At 39.8% G+C, this 22,577-nt stretch overlaps 2 protein-coding genes across 8 annotated transcripts in view; one reads left to right on the top strand and one right to left on the bottom strand.

Moving 5' to 3' along the window:
* The window catches only part of nostrin (nitric oxide synthase trafficking), a 46,284-nt gene extending 35,399 nt beyond the window's left edge, over window positions 1–10,885 (top strand). For all 7 annotated transcript variants that reach the window (XM_041200883.1, XM_041200886.1, XM_041200885.1 and 4 more), the window contains 7 exons: window positions 19–144; window positions 576–684; window positions 786–874; window positions 4,880–5,005; window positions 6,766–7,000; window positions 8,735–8,821; window positions 9,115–10,885. In XM_041200883.1, the coding sequence (XP_041056817.1) occupies window positions 19–144; window positions 576–684; window positions 786–874; window positions 4,880–5,005; window positions 6,766–7,000; window positions 8,735–8,821; window positions 9,115–9,251 (909 nt within the window). In that variant the 3' untranslated portion in view covers window positions 9,252–10,885. The remainder of the gene's footprint in view (window positions 1–18; window positions 145–575; window positions 685–785; window positions 875–4,879; window positions 5,006–6,765; window positions 7,001–8,734; window positions 8,822–9,114) is intronic.
* Window positions 10,886–10,887: 2 nt separating this feature from the next.
* On the bottom strand, window positions 10,888–19,813 carry spc25 (SPC25 component of NDC80 kinetochore complex). The gene is made up of 7 exons (XM_041200890.1): window positions 19,707–19,813; window positions 16,288–16,433; window positions 14,935–15,000; window positions 14,702–14,848; window positions 13,819–13,923; window positions 13,388–13,486; window positions 10,888–11,486 (listed from the first exon to the last, which is right to left on the bottom strand). Exons 2-7 carry the CDS (start codon window positions 16,427–16,429, stop codon window positions 11,368–11,370), a joined length of 678 nt encoding a protein of 225 aa, XP_041056824.1. The 5' UTR covers window positions 16,430–16,433; window positions 19,707–19,813; the 3' UTR covers window positions 10,888–11,367.
* Between the last annotated feature and the right edge of the window lie 2,764 nt (window positions 19,814–22,577).

Raw genomic sequence — 22,577 nt, 5'->3', positions numbered from 1 at the left:
CATTTTTGTTATCTTTAGCGTCAAAAGCAAATTCATGAAGCTGTACAAAATGTCAACATTGAGGAAGATATCCAGACATTGCTGGACAACACATCTATTTTATCAGATGAAAACAAAATAGAATTTCTGCTTACAGATTATTATGTAAGTAGATATTTAAATGCTATAATTTTAAGTTATTAAATACTTCACTGTTCATTTGTATGTTAGTATAGTACCAAAAGCAAAATATCAAATGCTTGCAAGTTGCCCTATAGTTTTATGTAAACAAAGATTCAAAATAATGTTAACAGGAGTTAGAATATGTTAGATAATGGAAGTGCTGGAAGCATGCAACAAGTCAGTTAGCAGCAGAAACATAAATCAATATTTCAATTGGGAGCCTTTGCCTACATTCCTATTACTGATTTAGAAGTGATCTGCATTCAGAAAATTTGAAGGAGCATTTGAACACAAAATTGAATACAGTGCCATTGCATTTCTAATATTATAATAGTGGCTATATATCATTGGCTGTAAAACGCTTTGGGATGTCCTGGAGCTGGTGAAAGGTGCGATCTTTCTCCTTCTAACAGGAAGAAGATAGCAAGAACACAATGGATAAGGAAAGAAGGAAGACTGCACTAGCGCTGAAACTACAAAGACTTCAAGATGATATAACCAAAGTAAATAAGGATAAAGAAGGTAGGGTTGCACCTTAAATTTTCTGTAAAAAGACAACCTAATTTAATGTGAATACGTTAGCTTTAAAACTCTAATAAGAAATATTTTGGTTGCTTTTTCAGGGTTAGAGAAGATGATTAGAACAAGTTTAAAAAGTCCATCATTTTCAGATCCACAGACTGAAGAAAAAACTTTTTCAATGCTGGATGAGGTAAATCACTTACTATCATGTTGGCGTTTCAATAAAAGTTAGACTAAGTGGTTCCAAGACTTAACAGAGTGAATAACACTATATAATTATTGGATAAAAGATAATTATAGGTGAAGGAAAAATGTAGGCCTTCTAGTAAATATTGGGAAAATTGTGTTTTTTCACAAGTCCAAAATACCCTATTTTGAAATGGTTTTAATTTTTGATTCTGTTTACTTACTCCTGGGCAGAGTTTTGCCGTCGGCGAGCGGGGGGGCGGGGCCTGCTTGCCGACGCATAAAATGATGCGGGATGACGTTGGGCGGAACCCCCGACGTTATCCCGCCCCATTTAAATTTTCAGGAAGGCGGGGACACAGCAAAATCAGCTGCGGGCCCACCGACCTGTCAATGGCCAATTGAGGCCATTGACAGGATCATTTAAACAATTAAAGGACCTGCCCGTCCAACCTTAAGGTTGGCGGGTCGGCCAGGAGCCATGGCGGTAAGTAGAAAAAGCATGAAACCTCATCCACCGGAGGGATGAGGTTTCAGGTAGGGTTTTAAAAAGTTTAATAAAGTTATAGTGTAAATTATGTACATGTCTCATCTCATGCGTGAAAGAGCGCACTCTCGCTTCTGGGGAATCCCCCCTGCCCGCACAGGAAGCGCATAGTGCTTCCCGCCGGACGTCACGCTGAGCGGGTCTTAACTGGCCCGCCCACGTAAAATGGTGGTGGGGCCTGCTTCTCCGGCGGGGATCAGCTCCCCGCCCCCCGGAGATTGGGTCGGGCCCGCCTGACAGGCAGAATATTCTGCCCCTAATGTGATATTACTCACTCAAATCCCATTCATTTATTTAAAGTTAAAATTGGGCCCTACATTTCCCTAAGAACTGTAAAGTTGACAATCCATTCACACTCCACAAATTTACTGTTGGTGTGAAGTCCAAATTGCTAAATTCAGAGTAGGTCAGATGTCAAAGTCTAAACTGAGGGAAGCAGAGTGAGACTACCACTTCCAGGAAGGCTTGGTCTGCTTCATGCCAGTGAGTCCAATAATACAACACAGGAGGCCATTTGGCCCATTGAATCTGCACCAGCTCTTTTGAAGAGTAATCCAGTTTGTCCCACTTCCCAGCTCTTTCCCATGTTGCTGTATGTTTTCCCCTTCAAGTATTTATCCATTTCCCTTTTGAAAGCTGCTATTGAATTTATATCCACTACCCTATCAGACATTGAGTATCGCTGAAAAAAGAGACATTTTGTGTTTAAGCTTTTCATCTTGCACTCATCAGCACAATTCGCAAGAGGAATTCGCAGGGGAAGCAACATATTTATACTGTATGAGAAGAGTGTGGCAAGTGGACTCTGATTGCTAAAGGCTTTGTCACTTGCTAACCAATTAGCACTCTCTTCTCATCCAGTATAAATGTGTTGCTTCCCGTGACATTGGTATTTTCTTGCAAATTGTGCTGATGAGTGCAAGTTGAAAAGCTCCGACAAAAAATCTTTTTTCAGAAGTTCTGTACTATAAAACAACTATTTCTGTCAGACATTGTGTTCCAAATCTTACCCATTCATGTAAACACTTCTTTCCTCATGTTGTGTCTGCTTCTTTTATTGACCACCTTAAATATGTGCACTCCATTTATCGACCCTTCAACTATTAGAAGCACTTTAAACATTTTCTCTTTATTTTCTCTATCTAGATATTGCAGGAAAACATACCAATCAAATCTCCTCTTAACCTTCGCTGCTGTAGCTTTTCCAGTCTATCCATGTAACTGTAATCTCTCATCCCTGGAATCATTCTAGTAAATCCCTCTGGACTATCTCTCAAACTTGCACCTCCTTCCTAAAATGTGGTGTTCAGAATCGGATACGCTACTCCATCTGAGGCTGAATTAGTGTTTTATGTAATTTTAGCATAAGTTCTTGGTTCTTTTATCCCATGGCTCCATTAATAAAGCCCAGGATCAAAAGCTTTATTAACTGCTTTGTTAAACTTGACCTGCCACCTTCAAAGATTTGTACACAAATATCCCCAGGTTCTTGTGCCCTTTTAAAATTGCACATTTAGCTTGTATTCTCTCATCCTTTCTATCAAATTATATCACCTGTAAAGAACATTTTTATTTTTTCTTGGATTGTGGCTTTAAAAAAAATACCATGGCTGCAGTTTAAAAGAGATCTTCACTGGAGCAGGAAGAAGAAAATATACAATGTTGCCATTTCCTGGAACAGTGTGTGCCAGGTTGGACAGAATGGTGCTGGAAAGGAGACCTGGTTTAAGAGGGACCTGTGTAGCGATGTGTTTTGATTGACTCCTGACCAGGTGGCCAGGTTATATGTGAGGATAGTGCAGTAGATCAGCTCCTAGCCTGTATTTTGTAAGACTCCAGTAATCCTGCCATAGTAGCTAGCTAGGTATTCCTTACATTGCCTTATCCTGGGGTAGCATTTTCCTGTCGGCGATTGGGGGACAGGGCCCGCTCACCGACGCACAAAATGTTGCTTGGTGACGTCGAGCATGTGTCCCGACGTCACCAGGAGTCATTTAGATTTTCAGTTTGGCGGGCTCGCAGCCGAGTCAGCTGCAAGCCCGCTGACCTGTCAACGGCCACTTAAGGCCTTTAAAAAAACCAATTAACCCAATTAGTGGACTTGCCCATCCTATCTTAAGGTTGGCGGGCAGACAAAGAGCCCAGGCGCCCTTCAGAAAAAACATGAAACCTTATCCACAGGCGGGATGAGGTTTCATGAGGGATTTAAAATGTATGTACAATTTTTAAATAAAAGTAATTGACATGTCCCTGCTCATGTGACAGTAGCACATGAGGGGATAGGTCAGGAATACTTTTTTCTCCCTTTAATAAAGTTTTCAAACTTGAGCCGAGCTCCCTGAGGCAGCACTTTGCCTCAGGGAGATCCGTGCTGTCTTTTGCGCACATGCACCTGCGCAACCCCCGTGACGGGGGGAAAATGCTACCCCTGCTTTCTTTGAGAAGCCCGTCAGGAGGAAAAGGGGAAAAATCACAGGTAGAGACATTAAAAGCAAGTTTCAACCAGAGAACCACAGGCTGCAAGTGCTGGGAGACCACCTCGTGTGAGCCACAACAACCTGCAAGGAATTTGGAAGAAACCAATCAAAGTTAACCCATCTAATCCTGTGCTCCGGATTGGTGCTATTGAACTGTTTTATCTCACCCATAAAATCCATGTTTGTGTGTCTTATATGTGTGTGTCTGTTTGTGTTTAGGGGTTAAAAAGGGGTAGAGTTTAAGTTATAGAGTTAAAAGTTAGCACTTCATATTTCTCTTTCTGCCACTGGTTACAAACAATGTGTTTAATAAACAGTTATTTACTTATTAAGTTTACAAACATGGTGCTTGTATTGTTAACATAAATTAAACAGTTAGAATTGGGACAATCTGATGGTCTAATCAAACTTCTCACATTTGTCATGGCTCATGGAACAGTGGGGCTTGACATCACAGCGCACTATCCCCAGTGAGTCGTGACACACCTCATGCTTTTGTGTTGAATATCATCTGTCATATGTCCGCCCATTCCACCAGTCTGTCTGTCCTCTTGAAATCTATTACTATATTTCTTATTGTTTACTGTACCTCCAAGTTTTGTGTCATTGGCAAGCTTCAAAGTTGTGCCTGTGCCTCTGGTGCAACTCATTAATGTATATAAAAACATTATTGGTCCTAGTACTGCACCCTGGGGAACAGCATTGTGTACCTCCCTTCATTTCAAAAAACTTATACCCTACACTCTAATTGCATAGTTGATGTGATGAGAAACCATTTCATGGTTATGATGGGAATATATCTTGAATTTAAAAAGTAGCATCGTAGCAATTGTTTTCTTCAGAAGAATGTGGTTAAATTAAAATGGATATCAGAAATCAGTTCATCACAAATTTGAGATCAGAAAATGAGATCATGCCAATGTTATAATTGTTGTACATCATTTTTCCATTTTAAGAATTATAATATTCTAACTTCTATTCCTAGGCAACACTGAAATTGATTCTCTTGGAATTAAATTTCTACAAAATTACATCAGCTGTGGCGGAATTAGAAGGAAATCCCAAACCATCCCATCCATTAAGTGACAGCATCATTAAATGGAAAGATAAGGTGCATCCCAAGTTTTAAGTTAAATGCACTGTGCTTAGACTTTCAGAGTACTTGTCTCTTAATTTCTCTACTTAGCAAAGCTATCATGCCACAAGATATTTGTATAGGTTCTTTTTGACAAGTAAATTGAAAAGTGAATTTTAGCTACATTTAATTGATAAAATAATTAATTATTCAGTATAATTGACTAACCTACATTTTCCTTTGAGGGTCTGGTCAAAGTTGTCAAATCAAAATATTTTCTGAATTTTCTTTTAGCATTAGATTCTCACTTTGCTGGTAATTCATTTTTTGTGCTTAAAAACATAAGTATCAGGAAGCCTGTAAAATAATTCAAATGTATAATTAATTAACTAGTGCTTGGACCAGTGCTATTTAGAATATATAAATGAGTTGGAGCCTGGGATGGAAACTAGTCTAAGTTTGAAAATGCTATCAAATTGGGAATGAGGGTTTCAAACGATGCGGAAGAGGCAAAACCAGATACAAAAGGATTTTTAAAAAATTTTCTTTCATGTAAGATTGCATGGCTTTTGGGGGTGGGGTTAGTTGGTGCAGGGCAGTGGGAAAGATTTTATCCCTGATGGTCCAGCTATTATGGTGTGAGGCAGGCTTGATCGACCAGCTGATCTTTTCTTGCCTGTTGATTTTTGATGTATTTGTAAGATCTGAATAAGTGGGTCAATAAATGTGAAATATTATTTAATGTGGACAGTTGTAAGTTAATCAAAGAGAAAAGAGAAATAAACAGTGAGAATATAAACTAATTTTAAGCTACAGGGCACAACACAGGAGAGGAAGCTGGGAATACTAGTGGAAACTCATTCAAGTCAAAATCAGTGTGCAGCATTAAGGAAAGCTAACTGAATCTTGGGGTGTATAGTCAGGGGGATACAGTTTAAATCCTAGGGACAGACCACAGGTGTTCTGCAAAGCAGTCGCCCAGTTTACATTTGGTCTCTCCAATGTAGAGGAGACCGCATTGGGAGCAACGAATGCAGTAGACTAAGTTGGGGGAAATGCAAGTGAAATGCTGCTTCATTTGAAAGGAGTGTTTGGGCCCTTGGACGGTGAGGAGAGAGGAAGTGAAGGGGCAGGTGTTGCATCTTTTGCGTGGGGAAGTGCCATAGGTGGGAGTTGAAGAGTAGGGGGTGATGGAGGAGTGGACCAGGATGTCACCGAAGGAATGATCCCTATGGAATGCCACCGGAGGGGTGGTGGGGGTGAAGGGAAGATGTGTTTGGTGGAGGCATCATGCTGGAGTTGGCGGAAATGATCAATATAGTACAAGAAGGATATTGAGGCATTGCAGAAAGGACTTAACTATTAATGAAGAGAAATAATTTAGAATTTTTTTGCAGAAGTGGGATGGTAGCAGACAGATCAGAATCATATCAACACAAAGTTGTTACATTTCTGGGGAGACAGTTACTTTCATGCAGTTATTGTAGCCAGTATCTGACGATGTTATTGGAAATATGCTGGGAAGTTGTAAAGATCATTTCTGGCTCTTTTGGAACCGCAGTCCTGGGGACCATTCTCTCAGTGTAACACTGTATCTTTTCAGTAGGGAACTTTAAGCATCATAATTTCTTTACCAAATCAAAGTGCTTGAGGGAACAGTAGATCTGAACCATAAGATATCCCACAGAAATGCATTGGGTTGCATAATAATGGACAACATGTGATGTCACACACAAAGCTCCTCAGTTGATTTAATAACTTTTAATCATTTTTAATTATTAACTTTAATTTGGCAGGATCATCATCACAGTTTGGTGCAGGTATCACGTCCTACGAAAATAAAAAATGTGCAGGCTCACAGAACTTTGACAAACTCGTTATCTTCAAATAGCAGAAGAGATCACCACAGACACAGCTCCCAGCAGATATCTGAACCCATATACAGTAATCATACAATTAATTCAAATCATTCAGAGCTGGGAGTGGAGCAATCAGAAGAGGATGCAAGCTCAGCGGGCTATCGTAATTTGGGTAAAGAAGTTAATTTTGGTCTAAATGATTGCAAGATTCTTCTGATCAGTTTTATGCAAACAGTGATTTGAATATTGCTGAAAAGAGAGATGTTTCATTTTGCACTCATCAGGACAAATACAAAAATGCGTCGATGAGCCACACTATGAGCTCAGCTGATTATCTTAAATTGGTTGTTAGTGTAGCTATTAGCACATTCAGGATTGGTCAGCAAGTGCTTCCCAAAATCACATATAACAGTAGACAGCACTGATCCTTGTGGCACACCACTCATCACTTATCTGGCAACCAGAAAAAGACCCATTTATGCCAAATTTGCTTCTTGTTAGCTAGCTAATCTTTTATCCTTGCCATATGTTACCCCTACGCCATGAACTTTTATTTTCTGCAATAACCTTTGATGTGGCACCTTAATAAATGCCTTCTGGAAATCTCAGCACAGTACATCCACCTCTTTATCCACACCACATGACTCCTTCAAAGAATGCCAATAAATTGGTTAAACATGATTTCCCTTCTACAAAACCATGTTGACTCTGCCCTGAATTTTTCTAAGTGCCCTGCTATAACATCTTTAATAATAGCTTATAACATTTTCCCTGTGACAGATATTAGGCTAACTGGCCTGTAGTTTCCTGCTTTGTCTCCCTCCCTTTTTGACTAAAGGAGTTATATTTGCTATTTTCCAATCTAATGAACCTTCCCCAAATTTGCGGAATTTTGGAAAATTAAAACCAATGCATAAACTATCTCACTTGCCACTTCTTTCAAGACCTTAGGGTGAAGTCCATTTGGACCTGGAGATTTGTCAACCCTCAGCCGCAGCAAGGCAAAAAGCTTCGACAGCATGTCTCCCTTTTCAGCAATATAAGAAAAATGTTATGACATCATTAAGAAAATTTTTATCAATTATAGTGAAGTATGTTTGCAGGTAGTGAGTTATGTAAACAAAATATTAGGTTGCCATGTATAGGGTGACCTGAGGTAATTTATAATTTCAGCACTTATCCAAGCATCCTCACTTATGGGCATATTCATGAGATGTGATAGCTATGATATTGCTCTGTATTGGTCAATAAAGTATCAATTTCATAGCTCGCAATTAACATGTCCAGTTAAAAGATCCTGCCTCCCCCGACTCCATCATCAGGCTAAAAGAGAAGGAAAGCAATAAGATACTATCAAATTTCTGTATAGTAAGCAGAATCAGACACTTGGGAATATGTTCCAAGATAGTTCGAAGTTTAGGATACCATCACACCTTATGCAGGATGATGTTTTCCTGTTAATTGTCAGTCTCACTTGACGAGGTGAAGGGGATGAAATTGAATTTTATCAGTAGCTTGAAATGTGCTCATTGCAAATTGGCAGTCAATGAAAAAGAAAATGGAGGACAGTTGAAAACGTGCTGCCAAGTCATGGTTAGCAGCACTAAAATGCTCAAAGGCTAGTTTCACACCCCAAAGATTTACAATGGGTAGAATGTGAATGCTGCCAGAAGGGCTTTGAATAGAAGAGTTGTGTGGCCTGTGATTTTGTGGTAAAATGCATGCTACATTTGAGACCCTTTTGATGGAACTAAATTGCGACGATTTCTACTTGTTGTGTGAAGTCTGATCCAAACATGACAATTTAAACAAGTAGCTTTATAGGCCAAGGAGAAACATTCATTTATTTGTTCATATATTGATACCTTTTAAATTTATTTTAAAACATTCTTATTTCATTCTACAGTAGCCAATCCTATTCAGGAAATTGGAACATGTAAAGCTCTGTACGACTATCAGGCTGCCAGAGATGATGAACTTAACATGCAGCAAGGTAAGGGCTCTTATCACTGGTACATGGCTGGGATTAACAAGTTTCTGTAACTTCTATGTGATTCTAATTAAACTGATCATTTCTTGATGTCTCCAACAGCAAAGTGCACCTTCACCCACAATAGCATTGAGAAAGACCTCTGCATTTACAGTTAGTTGATCACAGTTTATGCAGTAATGGAAGCAACAGCACTGGGCAGCAGCAACCATCACAGGAGTACTGCAAAAATCAATAACCATAAAATACTATTTTCTTGGATACAAATTGACTTTCAATTTCTTTTTCTACTGTAGGTGACATACTTATTATTCACAAAAAGGATGTGACTGGATGGTGGTTTGGCAGCTTGCGAGGAAAGAAGGGCATTTTCCCAGCTACCTATGTAGAAGAATTACTCCAAGTGAGAAAAAACAGCTCAGCGGAGGCATAAAATGCAAACCCTTGGTGTCACTGATTTTTGGATAAAGACAAGGTGGCTTGGCAAAATGCTGAAAAGACGCTGAAGAATTAAATTTCAATACAATGTTGTGGATTTGCACTAGTCAAAAAGTTGATTCATATTTTGGACAAAGACCTTTATAACATTATGAATATGCTGACATAATTTATGCATGTGTACTAAAAAGTAAACACATTAATGGGCCAGAATTTACTGGAGCCAGCGAACAGATTTGCCTTTCAATTTCTACACGCTTTTACATTGGTGTTACTGTAAATGGAAGAGGGAAACAGCATCCTCTACAGGACATGTGGGATCTATATAAACAGGGCAAGCAACTGCACCTCCTTAACCAATCAGATTGAAGGGCAGTGCAGTCTGAAAGCAAAAAAGATTGGATTGAGAGAAAAAATCTCCAATTAAATTCTGAATGAATTAGACAACTGTAAAAGTTAATTTTCAGTAGCAGTAGTACTTTGTCAGTAGACTTATCATGCAATTAAAAAGGTATTTAGACTGAAATTGACAAGCCCTAACTTTGTGGCATGTTTAGTCTGTATTTACCATGGAAGTACAGTATAATATTATGCTATTCAACATATTTGAATGGAGGAGCAGACAGCAAGATGTTTTTGAGGAGCTTACTGAGGAGCGGTGCATCACGAATTTTCACATTTAACCATGTCAATGTCAGTGCTTAGCTGAAGTTGCTGTGAAAATTGTACATGAATGATAGCGAGTGCTTTTAGCCTCAGTTACTTTTACAGTAAATAATGGTCCATTACTAACATATGCCTACTCTGAATTCATGAACCCATGGTTCTTAAGTAGAAGGACAGCAGGATTAGTGCAAATCTTTACCTGGCAGTGACTTATAAGCTGAGTGTCTTTTTTTTTTAAACACACAAAGCCGTTAAAATGCTTTAAAAACATGTCAATCCGTTCTTGATGGTTGTTTTATCCAAGGCCAATCACAAAATAAGATTTACGCTTAAGAGAAATATCACTCCATTAATACTGTTTACTTGGAAGCAGCTTTTTTTGTGCTCAGTTACACAATTTTAATCAATTGGAAGTTATTTGGGCATCATTCAACAACTCCTACTGTCGAAACAAAACATAAGTAACCTGCATAAATGTTTTTGCATATGTAAGCAGATGAGACAACTGAAAGCAGGGTGACTTAAAGTGAGGACCAAAGCCAATAATAATTTAAGCTCATAACTACAATTAAAAACATTACAATATCATTTACATTCTTGTGGAAATAGTATAGTAAGTAACCTGATTCCAGCCGTATGTCTTCAATACCTAAGAAGAACAGCCTACAGAAAGTTATTTCATGCTTGATCCAGATGTGGTATTTCTAGCTTCTTATGGAATATCTAATTGCTACTTCAACACCACTATCCACAGCACCTAAACAAATTACATTTGTGTGACACCATTAACTTAATAAAATATCCCAATCTGCCCTACAGGGCACATATAAATGGATGCCAAGCAGTGGCTCAGAAATTAGTGAAGAATGAAACCAAGAGCCTGACTATTTCTATCATTATGTTACCAATATTCTAATGAAACCTGTTTATTTTGAAAAATTAAATAACACCTTGTACATAAAATGCTGATGAAAATGTTTATTAATCATAACTATAGTACAGTTATTATACAGGAGGCATCTTGTGTTCAGGTCAGAAACAATGACTGAACTCAAGGCTGAACTAGACAGACAGATTCTTGATCTACAAGGGAATCAAAGGTTATCAGGGGATGGGAGTTAAGGCCACAATCAGATCAGCCATGATCTTACTGAATGGCAGAGCAAGTTCAAAGGGCCAAATGACCCACTCCTACTTCTTATGTTCTTAATAGGAACATTTCATGATGTTAATTTATGCCCATGTATAACAAACAAAATAATTCTGGCAGCAGTCTAAGAGAAACAGATATGAACAAGTTTTTCTTTTTTTAAAAAAAAGACTACAATTAGAAAACCAATATATTACATAGCCAGTTACTAACATAGGTTCATAAGATAAGAAAACATTTAAACAGCAAGGGAAAATGCTATACTAAATACAAAAACCAGGAATACAATCTGGAACTATACTAATGTTGTAAAAGCTTTTCTGACATTTGCAAGAAATGCAGAGAAATTGTTGGTTTCTTTGAGTTTTTCCTGCAACAAAGGCATACATTCCAATGGTGGTTCACATGACGTGACTGAAAATGCAAAGGAAAACAATTAGCTAAATTAACAATTAGTTAGCTAAAATTGATACATTCAAGTAACATACTATCCATAATATTGTTGTACATTCAACATTTTAGGACTTTTTTCTGTATGGATCACTGGACCAAAGCCCAAAGATCATGAGTTCAACAATCCACAGCTTCATGGTAATTGTTAAGAATTATGGTGCTAGTCCACGCATTTTTTGAATTTACTTTCACATCTTGCGTTAATAAACGATGACCAACACAGCTACATATTTATCTAGCATCTTGCCTCTTATCTGTCTAGCATCTTATCTAGACATCACTGGTTGAAATTAACATTGTTAAACATTGGATGAAATCTCCTCACTTTCACATCTACAAAGTGGTTAACATTAAGAACAAACATACAGCAAAAGCTGCCGAGGGCAAGATGCTAGATAAATATGTAGCTATGTTGGTCATCGTTTATCAATGCAAGATGTGAAAGTAAATTCAAAAAATGCGTGGACTAGCACCATAATTTTTAACAATTACCATGAAGCTGTGGATTGTTGAAAACACCCAATTGGTTCATAATGTTCTTCAAAGGGAAGGAACAACTCTTATTCAGTCTAGCCTGCACATGGCTACAGTCCACACTATGTTCTCAAGGCAGCTATGGATGGGCAATAGGTATAAATCCAGAGACCAAGGGTTTGATGTCACATCTGTACCGCTCATTTGACACTATGTCTGAATATAAATGCCCTAATTGGGCCAGAGGCAAGCTAGGCACCCAATTAACAATGTTGTCTGCAGAGCACAATTGTCAAAAGCAGACAGCAACTATGTCTTGCAGAAGAGAGAAGTCAGAACATTGAAGGGCCAGCAGCTTTTCTGCACAGAAAAATGGCAAACAGCCAATAAAAACATACTGCACCGATCTCTCATTGAAAACCCTAGTGGTTATGATTTTTCATCATAAAAAATACTTACATGTTCCTTGCATTGAACCCGACATCTCTGCATCACACGCACCACATTCTTCATGCTGGTAAATTAAAAGTTGAAAATAGCCTTCTGGCCTGCTAACAAGCTCTTCATGGAGCTTTAACAGGCCATCAATTGGAAGTGAGTGGGTTCCTAACTCTTTCCCACCCACCCCCTCCCCATCATCTTGTCCTCCAATTGAAAATTCCAGTGCATCCCAGAAGCATCAGAACACAGATCATTAAGGAGTGCAATGTTCAAAGCATGTATACTCACCAACGCCCCCCCGCCCCATCTTTACAAGGACCTTTAATCTACCCCCCACCACGTGCATGTGTATGATCACATTTCCACTGATGAGGTTAACTGCCAAACTTTGAGCCAGAAGCCTTAGTACAAATAAATGCTCCAATACATGTCTTTTGATCAACTTCAGCACTTGGTTGGAGGTCAGTTGAACTATCCATAGAGATATAGATGGCACAGGTGCAACAGATGATGAACATATTATAGACATCACTGGTTGAAGTTAACATTGTTAAACATTGGATGAAATCTCCTCACTTTCACATCTACAAAGTGGTTAACATTAAGAACAAACATACAGCAAAAGCTGCCGAGGGCAAGATGCTAGATAAATATGTAGCTGTGTTGGTCATCGTTTAGGTACAGGCTGCAAACATCAAATATTCCAAGGAATACCTGGTTCTAGTACTGTTGAGGTAAAAAAAGACAGGGTAGTGTTATCTGGAGCTCAACAGAGCAAGAATGGAGCTAGTTACTTTTGGAGATCAGGAAGCATTTACGCAGAACTTTTCCTCAAAAGATAAGTAAGTAGGATTAAAGTCATGGCTTATGGAGGGCTCAAATTATTGTCTCATTGCATGCTTATGCTCTTAGAAACGTCCTACATCTCAGTTTTCAAAATGCCATACCTTCATAATTTCCTTCTTCACTGATTTTCAGCAGAAATGTAAATGGCTGCTTGGGATTTTTATGGCTGATGCATTTGAAGATAAATTGCAGTTGCTCCCCTTTTGAAGAACCATTAAATTAGTTTTACATCACAAAACTCAAATAACATATCATAAAGAACAATTCAAAATTCAATCCAAAGAGTCACATCCTATCTCACATCATGCCCGAGTTAGAAAACAATGGATTAAATTAGGCTAAATGTATAAAGTAGAAAACAGCTGATCGAGGCAAATGTTTAAAGATATTAGAAGTATATGGATGCAGCATTTTTGTGCACAAAACACTAGGCAAAAATATTTTACTTTTTAAAATCTGCACAAGTTTTAAAGAAAACTGTCAACTTTGCAACTCAAAGTTCAAGTCTTTAAAAAAAATTCCTTGTTCTTACCGTGCACCTTCCTAATTTCCAGTCCCATCCGCTTCTTAAACATTTCTGCAGATGTATTTAATTCTTTCAGCTTTGCTTTATTTTCTTGCTTTTGTGTAGAAATTACTGTTTATGGAGGAAGAACTAATTATTTTCATGACTAAAAAAACCCCAGCAATTTTAAAGAATCAAGTAGTTCCAATTATTTATGAATTATTAGAAGAGCAAACTTCACTAAATTCATGATAACCAACAATTTAATATCTTATACAATATATACTATTGCATATGCAACTGGGACCAATTTATCCATTTGGTGTCTAAACCAACATTAGGTTCAAGTATCTTGCTACAATTATATGGGGCTTTGGTGATACACACCTGGAGGACTGTGCATAGTTTTGGTTCAATATCTAAGGAAGGATGTACTTGCCTTGGAGGCAGTACAGTAAATTTTAACTAGTGTGGCTCCTAGGTTAAAAGGGTTGCCCTATGTTGAGAGGCTGAGTAAATTGGACCTATGGTCTCTGGCATTTAGAAGGTGAATCATGATCTAACTGAAACACGAGATTCTGAAGGGGCTGGACAGGGTAGACACTGAGTGGTTGATTACATTGGCTGAGGAATTACTTCATCGAAATAGTGTGAATCTTTGAAATCAAAAGTTCAGCCCTAGAGGGTTGTGAAAGCTCCATTGCTGTATATATTTAAGGCTGAGATCTCTCAGGTAATCAAGGGATATGGGGAGCAGGCAGGAAAGTGGAGTTGAGGCTGATCAGCCATGATTGTTTTGAATGGTGGAGCAGGCTCGAGGGGCCTCATGGACTACTCCTATTTCTTATGATTTTATAAAAAGTAATCAGGTTACCCTTTCTTCTCCCTGAACGAATCACATTATACATACATTCCTGTTTTGTGAGAAGTCCTTCTTTCAGCTTCTTAATCTTTTCTGATACTTCCTGCTTTTGTCTTTCAATATTTTCAAAATTTTTGTTGACACTTTCCATATTTAAGCGTGTTTGTTCTATGAATGCTTTCTGCTCAGCAATAACTGCAAGAAAAGTGACATTTCCTATTAGTGGTGAGTTGTTTCAGCTGAAGTATAGAATTGCAGTAAAGTAGTATATTAACAAATACCTTTTTTGGTTAATTGGATTTTTTCACACATCTGTTTCTCCTCTTCATATATTTCTAAGCATTTTCCTGTAAAAGTATTAACAATTATGATATTTCTCTAAAGATAGCAAATTGACTCTTAGAAATTAGCCATTTGAAAATTATAGATTTAATACTGTACTAAAGTGGCAGTACCATAAATTCAAACAAGATCATTTAAATATTGCAACAAACCCAATCTGAGCTTTTGACAGAGAGCTTCACAACTTAATTTTTGTATGCTTCCATGTGATAATGGAGTTTAACCCTAGGTGCTAAATATACATTTTAGATGTTCATATAAGAGACACTTTAAAACCAGCAAACCATACGCAAGTGTATATATGATCAGATAACTGCAATTTGAAGGCCATTGTGCCTCTTAACTTACCATTGTCTTTTGTTGTTAACACAATACTCTATTACAAGGTTTTCAAAACGCACTTTTGCATTGTTGTTTGATACATTGATAAATATTTTGTAAGTACATTAACCAATCGCAAACATGGTTAACAATGGCTACTAAAACGATTAGCCTCGAGCTAACAATATTTACTTCCGTGAAACAAGTTCATTGAAAATATAACCAGAAACCTGAGGTGAGTGACCAGAAATAGAATGCACATAACAAGGTCAACTCTCTTCCCACTCCATCACCTTTACAGTCCCAATCCTTGGCCCTATCCTCTTCCTCATCAACATGTTGCCGCTCAGTGGCAGTGGCATCATACCCAGACATAGGGTCAGCTTCCGTTGTACACCAATTACCACACAGCTCTACATCTTCACTGCTGTGGTGCTACCAAACTGCTTATTCATTAACTAATCTTTGATGAACTAAAAGATCCTCCAGCTAAGCATTGGAAAGGCCAAAGGCATCAAGTTCAGCTCCCAGCACAAATTCCATAACCTGCACCACTAACTCAACTCCACCCCCCTACCCCTCCAAACTCCTCAGTTACTTAGGCTGAACCAAAACATTTATCATATCAGCTTTTGTTTGAACTCAACAGAATCTTCGAGTTCATGAAAGACAATGATCAGGTCAACACTGATAATTTAAGGAACACATCAGAAAAAGAGGGGAAGTTAGGAATTTCTTTACACAGAGGGAGATAACATTGCGGAAGTCTCTAACTTTCTCCCAGTAAAGTCCATAAGTTTTTTTTAAAAAAACAGATAAACCGATTTGAAAGCAGCATAAATGCTACATTTATGCGTATAGAACACTCTCCTTTTCTATTCACCTTCATTTCAGTTACAGATTTCACAAAATTTGTAATTACACAGTTTAATTTCATAAGTAGCAGATAAAATTACAATCTATAAACATACCTTCTGTGATTTTTAAAGATTCTCTGTATCTCTGTTTAAATCCTGCTGGGTTATAATTTTCCCACAAACTCAAAAATTTGATCCTGGTTTCGTTTAGCTTTTCATTTAGCTGACACTGTGCATCTTCTTTGAAGATATCCATCGATCTATAGCAAATTATTCACAATGTTAAAAATGCTTCACACCTGCACACAATAAAAGGGAATTAAATAATTATTGAGTCCATACACATTAAGATATACAGACGCAGTTACCAGATCGCTCACCCTATTACAATAACCTAGAAAAAACATTGGTATCAATACGCTTTAAAAGAATTCAGTTAAAAGCTTAATCTTGGAGGGTGAAAGCAATTTCATAGCTACACAAGGTATAATTTGTTACTGTGAAACATTTTAAAAAGACTTAACTAAACCTTTTCCACCTTTGATATAATGAGGGATGATTATTATATACTTTTGCGGTGAGGCAATGAATGGTAATGAAGAGAATAGGGAAAACACAAAATTATACATTTCATAAAATTATTTTCTCTAGATTTTCAGCTGGAGTAATGCAAGCCATATCATAATATTATGAACCAATCCAGTGAAAAGTATCCATTTTGGGATTTAATGCTTTGCATCATTTATGTAAAGGACTCACCTGCAAAAATGGCCAGGTTTTGCAGGGGCTGGGCATGAAAGATCCAACAGCAAAAAGCCTGACCCTTTCTTAGGCATAAAATGAGAAAATTTACCTTTAGGCAAGTGAGTAGAATGATGGTTACTATATGTGTTCAAACCAAAAGATGAGGAATCATTCCTGCCTAAGTGATCACAGTACCTCCTCCTTTGTGGTCATTTGTTTAGATGTTATACAACTGATTTCTCGCAGGAACTGAAATGCAGTTCAAGAATAAACATTAGACAGATCACCAGCACACTCACGCACCTTGGGTAGCCTGGTGAAGCTTAAAACTTTCAGGACTGCAACACTGTTGGTGAACACATAACAACTGGGAGTGTACCTTTCAGCTGACAGACTAAAGTAACTATTCCAGAATCAATATAATCCTTACCTAACCCTCACAACATGAGGATTAATTCAGATAAGACTTTTTCTTGGCAGTAAAGTCAATCTGTAGGCATTTATTTACGTTCTTAAAATGGCATTTCAATAGGGGTCTCCTATAGAACTTGAGATTTGTCAAACAACTTCAGAAAGAACTGAGCATTTTTTCAATCAATAAAAGACAATTCCTGTGGGAAATGACTGATCCCTTCCTAAGATGTTATACTGTCCCCTATGCATGGCAAACCGTGCAGAATTTAGAGGTTTGACATAGTGCTGTGTTACTTGGTCTTATAATCTGCTTTAAATAAATTAAAAACAGGTTCAATGTGTTGCTTTAATCATTTAATTGTAAAGCAAGGCAAGATAAAAGATGGGTTATTAAAGGATCATAAATAGAAAACATACCAATAACAACCATTAGTTCAGATACCTGCAAAATTATGCACACAAATCAAATTAGATCCTATGCACTTGCGTTGTTCAGCACATTTACAACTCCCTGAAGCAACACATTGGAGTTTCCGCTCCTGATCAAGATACCTTGTGAAGACATGTCCCCTTTCCAAAGTTCCTTAAGAAAGAATGCTCTGTTCAAAGTCATTTGTTGCAAAAACATTGGCAAACTTCTTATGACATTACTCAGAGTCAGATACTTTAGAACATGGGTGATTAAGACAATTAATATTGCCAAGCACACTGATTTATTAGTACAGGAGTGATCTGGAATCATACAGAAGAGGCCCTGGGATGTACTTCTCCCTTGTGCATCAGTAATCTTTCCCCATAATGCAACCCATTTTAATTTTGGACATCAGTCTTAATGCAGAGCTCAGTTTGAGTTCCGTCAGGGCCGCTCAGCTCCTGACCTCATTATAGTCTTGGTCCAAATATGGACAAAACAACTGACCTTAAGAGATGAGGTGAGAGTGACTGCCCTTGACGTGAAGGCAGCATTTCACTAAGTGTGGCATCAAGGACCCATAGCAAAACTGGGGTCAATGGAATCAGGGGGAAAACTCTCTGCTAGTTGGAGTCATACCCAGCACAAAGAAAGATGGTTCTGGTTGTTGGAGGTAAACCATCTCAGTCCCAGGACATTGCTGCAGGAGTTCCTCAGGGTAGTGTCCTAGGTCCAACCATCTTAGCTGCTTCATCAATGACTTTCCCTCCAATATAATATCAGAAGTCGGGATGGTTGTTGATGATTAACAATGCTCAGCACCATTCATGGCTCCTCAGATACTGAAGCAGTCAGTGTCCATATGCATCAAGGCCTGGACAACATTCAGGCTTGGGCTGATTGTGCTAAATAACATTTGAGCCAAAAAAAGTACCAAGGCAATGATGATCTTCAGCAAGAGAGAATCTAACCATCTCCCCATGACATTCAACTGGCATCACCATCACTGGATCCCCCACTATCAACATACTGGGAGTTCTGACCAGAAACTGAACTGGAACAGGCATTTAAATACTTTGGCTACAAGAGCAGGTCAGAGACTGCGAAATTCTGCTATGACTAACTCACCTCCTGACTCCCTAAAGCCTGTCCATCATCTCCAAGGCACAAGTCAGGAGTGTGATGGAATACTCTCCACTTGCCTAATGAGTGCAGCTTCTACAATGCTCAAGAAGCTTGACACTATCCAGGACAAAGTAGCCTGCTTGATTGGCACCCCATTCACTACCTTCACCACCAGTGTGTACCATCTATTTACCAAGGCTCCTTTGACATCACCTTCCAAACCCTCAACAGCTATCATCTCAAAGAGCAAGGACAGCAAATGCATGGGAACACCACCACCTGCAAGTTCCCCTCTGAGTTACACACACCATCCTGACTTAGAAATATTTCCCCACCATTCCTTCAGTGTCACTGGGTCAAAAGCCTGGAACTCCCGCCCTAACAGCACCAGGGTGAACCTGCAAGGGCAGCAGCGACTCAAAAAGGTGGTTCACCACCACCTTCTCAAGGGCTGTAAAGGATGGGCAAGACATGCTGGCGTAGCCAACAACACCCACATCCCATGAATGAATGTAATTTTTAAAAACATTGAAAAAATGGTGGGGGGGGGGGGGGTGGTGAAGGGTGTCAAGAATGAGTGCATTTTGACCCAACTCCCCAGGTGGAACAGAAAATCAGGTTGCAGATGTCATCAGCAAAATGAACTGCAGAGTTGGGAACACAAGCAGAGGGGTTCCAGGAGCAGCAGCAGCACAGATTGTTTTTGTGAGCCATGGAGGAGTACAATGCTCAAATTCAATTTTCAGAGTACAAATTCAACACTCTTGTCCCACCCCCTCTCCTCTCCCTCAATGCCTCTTCCCCTTCCTCCCTCTTTTCCCCCCCCTACTCTCCTCACCTCTCAGTGATTCTCCTTCTCGCGCTCTCTCCTGTTTTCAAATTTCAACGGCGCGCCTCCACTGGAAGGTACCAAGTCTGTGAAATCTGTGGGGGGGGGGGGGGGGGTAGGTGCAAGGCAGTCCTCTCACTGTCTTACTCCTGTTAAAACAACACAAGCAATCATGTGGAAATCTAATTCATCTTTAATCAGGTCGGCGTTAATGCCTCTGAAGTTTGCATGGTGTTTCTATAAACCCCATGGTTTCATGGTGGTATAACCCACTACAGTACTGCCGGTAATAAACTCCGGCATAGGTCAAAGTGTAACTGGAAGTTCCGAACTGTAAACAGAGGCGAGGCGGTCTCGCGGGGCGGGACCGTTAGCTGATGAGGGTGGGGCAGCGAGGGACAGGGCAGAGAGAGGATGAGGGCGGGGAACAGGGCAGTGAGGGCAAGGGGGTGGCGCAGTGAGTGGGGCGGGCCAGTGAGCGGGTGAGGGCGGGGCTGTGATCGCGGTGGGGCAGTGAGCGGGAGAGGGCGGGGCTGTGAGGGGGCGGGGCAGGCTGGAGCGGGGCTGTGAGCGTGGCGGCGGTGGGGGTGGGACAGTGAGCGGTGGGTGGGGCTCTGAGTTACCCGGATTCAGTGTCCAGGGAGAGGAATTATGTTCGGTGTGCAAGCTGACACATGTCTATGCAGTATTTTCTGCTTGGTAGAGCAGAGAGGGGGTTTTCATTAAGAGGAACAGGGTTGGAAACTGAAGGAATTAACAGCACTGAATAATAAAGATAAAAGCAAAATACTGCGGATGCTGGAAATCTGAAACAAAAACAAGAATAGCTGGAAAAACTCAAAAGGTCTGACAGCATCTGCGGAGAGGAAAACAGTTAATGTTTCGAGTCCCTATGACCCTTCAACAGAACTAAGTAAAAATAGAAATGAGGTGGAATATGAGCTGGTTGAGGGGAATGGGACAGTTAGAGCTGGATAGAGGGCCAGCGATAGGTGGAGGCAAAGAAGAGATTGCCAAAGATGTCATAGACAAAAGGACCATAAGACATAGGAGCTGAAATTAGGCCATTTGGCCCATTGAGTCTGCTCCGCCATTCAATCATAGCTGATAAGTTTCTCAACCCCATTCTCCCGACTTCTCGTAACCTTTGATCCCCTTACCAATCAAGAACCTATCTATCTCGGTCTTAAATACACTCAATGACCTGGTCTCCACAGCCTTCTGTGGCAATGAATTCCACAGATTCACCACTCTCTGGCTAAAGAAATTTCTCCTAATCTCTGTTCTAAAAGGTCTTCCCTTTACTCTGAGGCTGTGCCCTCGGGTCCTAGTCTCTCCTACTAATGGAAACATCTTCCCCACGTCCACTCTATCCAGGCCTTTCAGTATTCTGTAAGTTTCAATCAGATCCCCCTTCATCCTTCTAAACTCCATCGAGTATAGACCCAGAGTCCTCAAACGTTCCTCATATGTTAAGCCTTTCATTCCTGGGATCGTTCTCGTGAACCTCCTCTGGACCCCCTCCAGGGCCAGCGCATCCTTCCTGAGATACGGGGCCCAAAATTGCTCATAATATTCTAAATGTGGCCTGACCAGAGCCTTATAAAGCCTCAGCAGCACATCCCTGCTTTTATATTCTAGTCCTCTTGAAATAAATGCCATCATTGCATTTGCCTTCCTAACTACCGACTCAACCTGCAAGTTAACATTAGGAGAATCCTGGACTAGGACTCTCAAGTCTGTTTACACTCCAGATTTCTGAATTCTCTCCCCATTTAGAAAATAGTCTATGCCTCTATTCTTCCTACCAAAGTGCATGACCTCACATTTCCCCATGTTGTATTCTATCTGCCACTTCTTTGCCCATTCTCCTAACCTGTCCAAATCCCTGTGCAGCCTCCCCACCTCCTCAATACTACCTGTCCCTCCACCTATCTTTGTATCATCTGCAAACTTAGCCAGAATGCCCTCAGTTCCTTCATCTCGACCATTAATGTATAAAATGAAAAGTTGTGGTCCCAACACTGACCCCTGTGGAACTCCACTAGTCACCAGCCGCCATCCTGAGAAGGACCCCCTTATCCCCACTCTCTGCCTCCTGCCAGACAGCCAATCTTCTATCCATGCTAGTACCTTGCCTCTAACACCATGGGCTCTTATCTTACTGAACAGCCTCCTGTGCGGCACCTTGTCAAATGCCTTCTGGACAAAGTGGTGTTGACGGTGGTGATATTAGCTAAAGGATGTGCTAATAGTGACATTATAAATAAATGATAATAAAGAGATTCCCTTGATGTGCATATAGATTTCAAGGGACAGAAATTTGTCTTGGTGGGTGGTGGCAGTTGGGAAGCTGGCTGCTGCCGCGATCAAGGCTGGAAGGCGATTTCATGCTGGTGGGTCAATTAAGCGTGAAACGCAAGCGGCAGCATCAGTGCTGCCTCAGGGAAATGAAGCCTTTTCAAAACAAAAAATTTGAAAAATGCTATGAAACATGTCCCCTCATGTGACAGAGGTTGTCATGCTATGGGTGAAATTGAAACTGTTTTAATTTTATTTGATGTTGGAACCCTCGTCCCACCCGTGAATGAGGTTTCCAAAAAAATTGCAAAGGCTCCTTGGCTTTTTCGCCTGCCGGCCAACCTTAAGGTTGGACGGACAACAGAAAATTTAAGTTAATTGATACTTTAATGGCATTAACAGGTCTTATAATTGTTGGTGGGCATGCTGCCGATTCCCGCGCGCACATGCCCAGCAAACTATCAAGCGACTGCACATTGATGTCGGGACACTCGTCCGATGTCAACACGGGTCATTTCACACTCAAGTGGGTCGACCTCGTGCCCGCTTGCCGAGGTGAAAATTTTACCCATGAGGCTT

Source organism: Carcharodon carcharias, chromosome 12 (genome assembly GCF_017639515.1).
Source record: "Carcharodon carcharias isolate sCarCar2 chromosome 12, sCarCar2.pri, whole genome shotgun sequence".
In the NCBI taxonomy this organism is placed as follows: Eukaryota; Metazoa; Chordata; class Chondrichthyes; order Lamniformes; family Lamnidae; genus Carcharodon; species Carcharodon carcharias.
This window is presented reverse-complemented; position numbering and strand designations above follow the sequence as displayed.

Excerpts from the sequence above, each read along its gene's own strand:
- spc25 (XM_041200890.1), bottom strand. The coding sequence starts at position 16,429 with ATGGATATCTTCAAAGAAGATGCACAGTGTCAGCTAAATGAAAAGCTA. Across the intron at positions 13,924-14,701 it reads ACTTCTCACAAAACAGGAAT|TAATTTCTACACAAAAGCAA; the intron begins GTATGTATAATG and ends CTCCATAAACAG. Across the intron at positions 11,487-13,387 it reads TGAAGAAGGAAATTATGAAG|TCACGTCATGTGAACCACCA; the intron begins GTATGGCATTTT and ends TTGCATTTTCAG.